The sequence below is a fragment of the Phymastichus coffea genome, unplaced genomic scaffold (assembly GCF_024137745.1).
Source record: "Phymastichus coffea isolate CEN01 unplaced genomic scaffold, Cenicafe_Pcof_1.1 PCOF00001, whole genome shotgun sequence".
In the NCBI taxonomy this organism is placed as follows: Eukaryota; Metazoa; Arthropoda; class Insecta; order Hymenoptera; family Eulophidae; genus Phymastichus; species Phymastichus coffea.
Window position 1 is genome coordinate 17055052 of NW_026706812.1, and position 9746 is coordinate 17064797.

Consider the following 9746-nt stretch of genomic DNA (forward strand, 5'->3'; position numbering starts at 1 on the left):
TCCATTTCGCGGTTTCCACCTGATCACTCTCTCTCATTTTTGAACTGGCTCTCTCTTTCTCGCCTCTGCGAGAGTCGACACATGATTTTGCTCTCGCGGTTAATTTTACAGCGTGGAGAGCGGAGTGATTAGCTGATTGGTCGGTGACGTTCATTGTCGCACCAATGAGCAACTTACCCTTTTTTCACGATTAGGCAGTGAGCATGATCGGAAACATTTTCGAGAGAGAGTTCTCCTTTTGAAAATGACAAGCAAAAAAGGCAGATAGAGACTAGACAACAAAGAGAGCAAACGCGTTCTAAGTCGCGAGCGAATAGTTTTATTATCTCGAAAGAAGTGAATAAATTTGTTTTCTGAAATAGTTTCAATTTAAAAACCTAATTTCTCCGCTAATTTCTCTCGACTCGTGTGGTGTGCGTGGCCGTGGCGCTTTATATTCGATCAACAAGACTAAGAAGCAGTTGAAGGAGAGTCTTTCGCCATCCGAGGAGAGGAAAACAGGACGTAACATTGAAGAAAAAACGCTTCTTGTTATAAGAATTTTTTTGTATTGATAGCTTTAAGAGACTAAAAGACATATGCTTGTTGTGAGATGTGAATTAATGATGATATTTTATTAAAAAGATCTTACCACAATACAATTAAAAAAATTAGAAATTTGATGGCAGTAAATAAGCAGCGTTGAATCAAACGATGTGCAGGTCGGCTTTGCGTTCAAGAGTATTAGGCAGCTTCTGATTAAGGATTCTAATATTATAAAAAAGATAACCGCAAGACTCGGTGCAAGGATGCACTACGGTTTGAACAAAGGAGTTCCAGAAATTCTTGGCAGCAAAGCAATTGATACGCCAGATCCGCAAGCATGGCGCGATACACCAAATGTGCTATGAGAATCGATCGAAACCCGGTCAGTATTTCAAATTACAATCGATTCGGCTCGACTGACCACAATAGAAGTAAATGACAGATAAGAACGTGTACTCACCTCGAAAGCGAGACACGCGAAAGACAAACCAAGACAGAGAGCAAATAATGGTGCCACGAAAATTGATAGCAATGTATAGCAACAGCCACGCGATATTCGGAAACACTGAATGCTCAAGCACCAAGCGCATTCGGGACTTCTTATACCACCTGGTTCGCCAATTACTTCTTCCCAGATCACCTGAAATCCTCAAAAAATACACCATTTATTTGAATTTTGGAAGCTCTAGATCTACATCTATTGAAAAATACATAATTCAACACGAATCAGCATACAGTTCGTCTATTTGACACGCAGAAAAAAATACTTTTATGGATATATGGAAATATTACGCAAACACCAACCTGTAAGTGTTGATTAAGATGACGAGGATCCCGATTCTCAAGCTCCACGTGGCTTTCATCTGACAAAGCAGTTTTGCCCATCTCTGCAATGACAAAATTATGACCAACATCTGAGCAGCGGAAAGCGTTTGTTAGGCACGATATTGCCCTTACTGGGATAATTAGCTGAGCGAGTGCAGATAAATCAAAGAAATGAGGCAGCAAAATGGATACAAAAGGAAAAATGCGATTGCCCGAAAGAAGCGTTCTATTACTTGCGCTTTTGTGCAAAATAGAAAATGACTGAAATGCTCGAGTTTACATCGCATCGTAAATCTTTGTGACTCAAGCACGCCTGAATATTTAAACAGATCTACAACTGCAATGGATCTCTTATTTTCTTTTTCTTCGTACATATACGCTGCAGATACAGTGTGTCAGTATTGCGTGATGAATATAACTCATGCTTGCGCGACGGCTATTAAATATGAGAACTATCTGTGATTTATAGGACGTACCTGCGGCCTAACAGACGGAGTTTTCCAGCCTAACTTTTGGAATGTTTGAGAAGTTTGGTCCCTGCAGTTGGAAAATCAACGATGGACGCACGTGCAATGCCGTTTTTCTTTGGAAGGTATAGTCAGTAAAATGAGCGTGTTAGCATCGGCACAGTGGGCGCGACTGCGCATTGATGTAGTACAAGCTGTATTGCATGTGCCCAAGGGTTGTGAATGTGTCGCCTCGTAAGTCCTACATACTGAACGTGATCTATGCTGATAAAGCCACGAAGTGAACGACCTGCATTTAGGTGAATGCACTCTCCACAACAAACTCACCATAAAAACGACTTTTCCAGTCCATAATGCTTAACACATAAATAAAGATGTTCGCGCCTTCTACCTACTTCCCTTACATTTCCTGTCGTTTTTTTCTCAACATATTTGTTCAAAACCTGTCTTGAAATGTTCAGGCAAATAATTTTTTAGCTATAAAGAAGATTAAACAAAATTTATGATGCTTAGGACTGAATTCGTCCTTATGAGTTGTACCCATAAGTTTCGTCTTTAGATATTGCTGTATTTTGCATATATGTATATATGTGTTATCTCTCTTTCTTTAAATGGCCAAAAATGTCATTGAAAATTATTCATCAAAGAAAAATTTACTAATGAAATTCAATTAAGGTATATATACTTTTTAATGTTTCGAATTTTGAAACTAAGTAGAAGGTTAAAGCGCAGTCAATAATGGTTTTCATCACTAATAGTAAACTGTTACGTGACGGACCATTTTATTTTTTTGTTATAATATATCTAATTAAGATTTCGCTTGCGAGAGTCCCATTCGTTTCGCGCCAAGGCCAAGAACATAGCGACACTATGGTCAGCAGTACCCGTGTACGCGCCACGGCGGGAATAAGTGGGAGAAGCCGAGCATACTGCTGCAGCATGCTGCACTCAGCGTGTTAGGCTAAGCAATATGAAGCGATTAGAAACGTATAAATCAGAAAGAGACACAGTGTAAGGAATGAGAGAGGGAAAAAAAATGCAGAGACGAACTGTAAGAGCGAGACCCAGTAGTCAGCAGTGAGCGCCCGAGTAAGTACCACCCCCAGGCTTTAAAAAAGCGTGCGCAAGCGAAAAATAAGCATTATTATATAGTTCGATCTAATGCCAGCTCCAGTTCCAATTCAAGTAAGGTTTAACTCTCCAGAAAGTTACTTCGAATAAAAGAAAAAAAAATAATTTAAAACTAATTTTTTGCTATCCTTCCTTTCCTGCTAACTTAGCTAAATCGAAACTCGAAAGAATTAAGTCTTCTAAAAGTATTTCAGCAAGGTCTGGGATATTCACATATAAGTCCCGATTCCATTGGATCATGGTGTTCGATGGAAGACTTGTAGTCAAAACTTTTTCTTTTTAACGCGAAACGCGAAGTAGAAAGTTCTGATTCTTCAATTGTTCATCCCGGTTTAGGCGTACGCACGCAAACCAAACAGAGCACCTGAGATAACGTCCGCATCAGACGTTCCTGAAATAGTGACCCGGACGTCACACTATCATTGATATAATTATGACTGATTATTCGGCTACTTTTTTACACACTATACGATAACGTCGTGTTCTAGATCTCAAAAATCGTGCATTATGCCATATTTGTTTATAATAAATTTCTAGTTAAATATTCACAATATAATTTTTAATTGCATAATGAGCAATTAAAGTAAAAAATTATAAAACTTCTTTTATTTTGAATATTAATTAATTTATGAACATGTGCTTTCACTGAAAAGAATTTCCCATTATTTTGAATTTCAATTTTTTTGCACGAATTATAAATGAATCTTAAACTTTAATATTGATAATATTTATGTTTAATATTCAATATACTTACATTATATCACTGTTTTGGAATGAATAGTTTTGAATTTGCTTTTTATGAAAATTATATTGTGACGGCAGATAATATCATTTTTATTTTTAGAAGAATTTTTTTTTGCATATGCTTTCGATTGGTTATATAGCAAAATTATTGAGTATTACAAACGAAGCCCTCTTAGCTGATTGGATGTATACTGAATAATTGGCAGATGAACTAGTACAAATTCTAAAAGCAGGACAAGAACTAGAAAAAGTAGACTCATATTTTCCCTATCAAGCAGATTTGGAATTAGTATTAAAGACACATTACTCTGATTCAATAAATCCAAATTTATATTTTTTGATACATGCAGTCGGGTCTCTTTTAGGATTAGAGAGATCTAAGTGTTACGTCTCAAGACGCATCTTTACTCATTTACATTCTTTAAAAGTGCAATCCCGAATTGCGTAAAATCAAAACTATATACACGTCCGCCAGAAAACGATACGGCAGCAAAACACAAAGACCGTACTCAGCATTACACAACACACAATGAACTCAAAAGGAAAATTACTCAACTACACAGAAACATCAGCGATTAATTGAGCACAAATTTATGTATATAAAATGAACCACCCGAAAGGTGATTAGCAATTATCGTTACTCCGTACACGTCAGTTCGACAATTGACGAATAAACTCTACGTATCGACGCTACAGTCGCGTGCAAGCCTGTTCGACAATTTGGTTAACTATTCAATTATTACCTGTCAAACTACATTATTTGATCTCAATAAATACGCGATCCATTAAAAGTGAGAACGTGCAAATTCATTATTGAACCTATCCAAATACCAAGATCTACGATACTGAAAGTACTCTAGAAACTGTAAGTACAACAAAATAATAAAACACATTCATTCTTATTCATACATCGTATATTATTCATTACTTGTGAGTCTCAATCAGCCACTAGTACTATATTGGTACGTTTCGCACATTTGCTATTCGTAGTTTATGCACGAGACGTAACATAAGAATGAAATTTATTTTTCAGATCAAAATGCTATGGTAAATAAACAAAATGCTAAAATTATGGCATATGCATATAGCAATAGTTTTGACCTAGTAAAAGCATTCTTAATGGGTGGTGAAAAACTCCAACCTGATCTTACTAAAGATGATTCACTGGATAAGATGCCCAAGACTCCGGATGGTCTCCAATGGTTTGTCTTTATGAGAGCTTTAGACTTCCAATTACCACCACTTATGGCAGCATTTATAGAAAAAGCAATAGCCAACATTGGAGATGTACGAGAAGGTACTATAGATGAATATGTTAAAAATCAGTTCTAACCATGAAAAAAAAGGACATTAAACACAATGCTTAGTTTTTTATTAATCTTATTGATAGCTGACCCTGCAGCGGCTATTATGGGTTATGACTGTGGATCTAGGTCTCTCAACATCACAAATCTTAGCTGCGTACGATACCCGATTTTTCCCCACGCTCACGCTCCAATCAGGGCCCGAAAATGTGAAAAATTAAGACGTTGAGAGAGGGACTCGCCACCCAACCACCCCCAGTGTATAAAAGGAGCTGTACGAGGCCCGAGGGACAGTTAAGAAAGAAACCACACGGTGTAAAATTTTTCTCGTGCTACCAGTGAGGAGCAGATCAAGAAAACCAAGCGGCTAATCAACACAAAAAAAAACAGAATAAATCAAGGAGAAATCGACCAGTACCAAACTTGCAAATTTCACAATAAAAACAGTAAGCAAACAAAATAATTTTTTATTTCTTTTTTCATCTTTCTTTCCACTATTTAAGAAATAGCTCGTATTTCCCCCTTTCTTTTTTTTTATATCTAGAGACTAATTTTGATAGGCTCCAGGTATTAATTTTGTTAGAAAAGCCCGGAGGATTACAACTGTTGATTGGAATCCAAAGGTAGAAGTATAGGTTTTGTGGCACTATCCCCCTCGGTTAAAATTTTCTTGACGAGTGATCCACGCCAGTTTAAGCGAGAAATCGCAGTTCTAGTGACATCGATACCCTGAGACTGCGCTAAGCCTCAGGCGCACCTGAGCTGTGTCGTTGCCACGACGTCACAATATTCTGAGATGTTAATTTTAGTTTTTATGCTTTAATTTTTTTTAAATCACGTGCATAAATGTTTAGTATTCAAGATTATAATTCAAAATATTTACATTCACTTTCTCTGCATAAATTAGTATATTATAATGTATTATTAACAAAATTCAATATCAAGATGTAAATTTCATTTTATTATGTTTCAATTTTCCATAAGTTTTGTACATGAAATTTCATTAAAAAATTCATCAACTTTGATAATATATTCATTAGTTCTTTATTTTTCTATTAAAGTTATTTCATGTACGGTTTTGTAATTTGCTGCATTTATTTTTGCATTAAATTTCATTAATGATATTTTAATAGTGTACATTCAATAGTGGTCAATTCTATTAATAAGTTTTTTATTGACAATCTTAAAATTATTGATTGATATTTAAATTAAAATCTAAATAAGAGCCAAGTATGTAATACTTTTTATTAAAGAAATTACGCACATATTTTTTATAGGAAATTAATACTGTGAAATACTTTGTGTACAACGTAATTTATATTCAAACAATTTTTTTACACAGACTAAGCAATTAATGATAAAATAAAATAATAATTATTATAATGAACTACAAACACTTTACTAACCTATTTGGGTTAGGGCATAATAATGATTAATACATAAAATAATGACATTGAGAATAATGAGTTGTAAAAGTGTCAACCAATTCAAACATCAAGATAGGTAAATATAATTTAATTCACTAAGTTATATTGTAATTAATTGCTATCACAGATATACTTTTTTAACATCACATAATGTATGATATAATAATTTCATTAAAAAATATGATAGATATAATGTTTCTGTTACTAAGAAGTTATTTTGTTATTTTAAAAATTGAATGATATCTTCAGTTACAATGTTAATAAGCGTTTATTACAGATATTAAGAGTCCTTTTTCCATTCAGACATTCGTCAATAGAAGTTATTAATAAAGAGGATTAATTACGATACAAGCTAATGATCGTCGAAAGAGTTTTATTTTGAATTTGAACGTAGATGTATCTATTTGATATCTTAAAATAATTTCTTTAAGAAGTTTAAGATCTCCAGCTATATAATACTTGACACACAGATATCTTATTGTTCTTCTACCACTTGTTTTGCATATTTGAAGACTCGACACTGTTGACTTAAAAATTTTGCAGTCTTGTCCCATTGTATCGTAAAGCATTTATCGCAATGAGTGGTTTCATTTTTTGACCTACACTCGGAGCACAACTTATCAACTTCTTCCCAAGGCAACTCTTCTATTGTAACGTTTTTCGAAGCAATTTGACATTTGTTAATCTTAGTTTGTTTGTTATCGCGCTTAAGAAATACTTGTTCGTGTAAACCGACTTGATCGCGATGTATTTTACATTTTTTCATATGTGAAAACATTTCTAATGGCTTTTGTGCCACTATCTGCGTCTCTTGAATTTCACTAATAAAATTTTGTTGATTGTGCGAGTAAACTTTGCCAATCGTCTTCGTATCATTCATTAATGGCAAAGATAAACGGGCTGATTTCCGTGACAAAGATTCTTCTAGATCTTGAAAGGGCGTTCTTTTCATTTTATTTCCTGGATCATTTAGTATATTTGGAGCCGAAAAAATAATTCTTCGAGGATCACGCAGATGAAGTTGAACCGTTGGTCTGACTAATGGTTCAACTGTTATCGGTATCAAAGAATAAATTCTATTTTCTTGAGTAAACATGTCAATAGGACATTGTAGACATACAATTTCGTTGCAGGAACGTCTGGTGATTGGTCTCTGTATCTCATTTTCGTTTGCTGATGAATTTATCTGTGATCGGCTCGCCATCATAACTAACTATACGCACTCTAGAATATTATAATACCTAATACAAAAAAAAAATTAAAAATTGGAATAGTTCTGAAAGAAATTTGAAAATCTATACTTAGAAATTAATAATCTTTTTTCTAGAAAAATTCTCATGAATACAGTTGTATGTAGAGTAACTACTAATTTTTAACGAAATTACGCTGTTAAAATATTACAGTTTGTTACAGTATGAATAAAAGTGAGCAACGTTGCTATGCCTTGCTTAAGATGTTGAGGAAGTATAAGCCGATACTTCATACTGGATTGGATTCCTTAAAGTATATTTTGTATGTAAAGATTAGAGCTTTAGATTTTCTCTAGCTTTATTGGTCGTTCGTATATGAAATGTAGTCATAATTGTTATGGTCAATTTAGTTCTTTGAAATATAATCAATAATCAAACCAATAAATATCAAAATATTTTTTAGAATATTAATAAAATCGTTACGAATATTAAATATACCTTCTAACTTGATAAGAAAGTAATAGTAAAATTCACTGTAAAAAAAATGCATGTTTCATATATATTTTTACATTGAATTTCATTTGTTTGAATCATAAGTTAATTTTAATGCATATTTAAACGATTTTTAATAATATATGCATGAAAAATAATATCTACATGTGAAAAATAAATTAATTAATCATGACAGTTAATCTTTTGCGAAGCAAATATTTTTTTAATGTTTTAGTTTATAAAACGTAATTTCATGTGTTGCCTATTTGAAAATAATTTTATAAAATTTAATGCATCGACACTAAACTTAACGATTTATAATTAATATATTTCTAGGTAATATTAATGTTCCTACATTGGATATCAATTCTTTATGTTAATTAATATTTATTTATGTTTCAATAAATATTAATATTTTAATAATTGATACTCAATTTATGGATAGCATGAATTTTAATATTTTCAGACTATGTAACTCATTTGATAATTCAGATTCATTGTCTGGAATATATATATATTTTTTATGTAATCTTTTTAGAATTTTAATAATAATAAACAAATTATGTTGATCCTTCTTTAATTCAATTTATTTTATTTCGCTGGTGAAATGTTATAAATCGATAGCGAGTCGTTAGAATTCATTTGCTGACTTTTATTATGTTGATCTATTATTATTAGGATTAAGGATTTAATGAATAATCTAGTAATAATTAAATCTCAACTAAAACTATGATTAAAGTTTTGGGTAAGAATTTTCATGAACAAGGACTTGGATATTCTAATTCGTTCAAGAAAAAAAATGAGCACCTTATTAAGCTACAACGGCCGAACGGATTATATTGACAAATATTCGTCAGAGCAGGCTTAAACTAGTCCTGTGAAGTCGAGCTATTATTTGAACGAGCGAGTAGACAGCAAAAATGACAAGGTAAGTTATTCTTGTTTTCCAACAATTTTAGATAACTACTGAGAAATAAACGATAGAATATCAAAATTAAGTAACCTCAATTTTGTGCCTTTTATTTTTTTTTATGGAACAGCTTCACGTCGAGACATCAATATTTCAACACATTTTTGTTCATAGCATTCGTGAAAGCACCGGTACCTATATTTTTAAAGACATTTTTCGCTTCAAAACTAAACAAACGTTATTTTGTCAAAGTTTGACAACTTTTTAAAGAAGTGTTCCATATTTTTTTTCTAAAACACAATCGAAAAATTGGCTTGTTATAGAAAAGTGCATAGGGAACGAAGCTTTATAATCTTCTAACTTAAATAAACATAGAACGCTTCTTTAAGAAATCGTCAAACTTTGACAAAATAAAGTTTGTTTATTTCTGAAGCGAAGAATGTATTTAAAAATATAGGTAACGGTGCTTTCACGAATGCTATGAACAAAAATGTGTTGAAATATTGATGCCTTGGCGTGAAGCTGTTCCACTAAATTACTTCTATGATTACTTCTAATCAATATTAAGACTTAAAATTGTATACATGCATTCTTGAGATGTTGACAAATAACGTAATATTGGAAAAAGTTCAATTCTCGAAAATTTACAAAGGGCTAATAGAAAGTTTACGCTAACTGGAGTATTTTCAAATGTTGTCACTTTAATTCATCTATAACTGTCAAAATGCGAG

At 32.8% G+C, this 9746-nt stretch overlaps 2 protein-coding genes across 2 annotated transcripts; both read right to left on the reverse strand.

Annotated features, from left to right (window-relative positions):
- Window positions 1-686: 686 nt before the first annotated feature.
- Window positions 687-1724, reverse strand: LOC131668818 (caveolin-3-like). Its single transcript, XM_058943303.1, has 4 exons — window positions 1584-1724; window positions 1330-1494; window positions 986-1165; window positions 687-884 (listed from the first exon to the last, which is right to left on the reverse strand). Exons 1-4 carry the CDS (start codon window positions 1722-1724, stop codon window positions 687-689), a joined length of 684 nt encoding a protein of 227 aa, XP_058799286.1.
- A 4747-nt stretch (window positions 1725-6471) lies between these two features.
- LOC131675449 (uncharacterized) lies at window positions 6472-7852 on the reverse strand. Its single transcript, XM_058954433.1, has 2 exons — window positions 7725-7852; window positions 6472-7664 (listed from the first exon to the last, which is right to left on the reverse strand). Exon 2 carries the CDS (start codon window positions 7628-7630, stop codon window positions 6899-6901), a length of 732 nt encoding a protein of 243 aa, XP_058810416.1. The 5' UTR covers window positions 7631-7664; window positions 7725-7852; the 3' UTR covers window positions 6472-6898.
- Window positions 7853-9746: the final 1894 nt, after the last annotated feature.

Bases quoted from the DNA above. Each gene is read 5' to 3' on its own strand.
- LOC131668818 (XM_058943303.1), bottom strand. From the start codon at position 1,724: ATGTACGAAGAAAAAGAAAATAAGAGATCCATTGCAGTTGTAGATCTG. The intron at 1,495-1,583 runs GTAATAGAACGC...GCACTCGCTCAG, and splicing joins TATTTTGCACAAAAGCGCAA to CTAATTATCCCAGTAAGGGC. The intron at 1,166-1,329 runs GTTGGTGTTTGC...TGAGGATTTCAG, and splicing joins ATCTTAATCAACACTTACAG to GTGATCTGGGAAGAAGTAAT.
- LOC131675449 (XM_058954433.1), bottom strand. From the start codon at position 7,630: ATGATGGCGAGCCGATCACAGATAAATTCATCAGCAAACGAAAATGAG.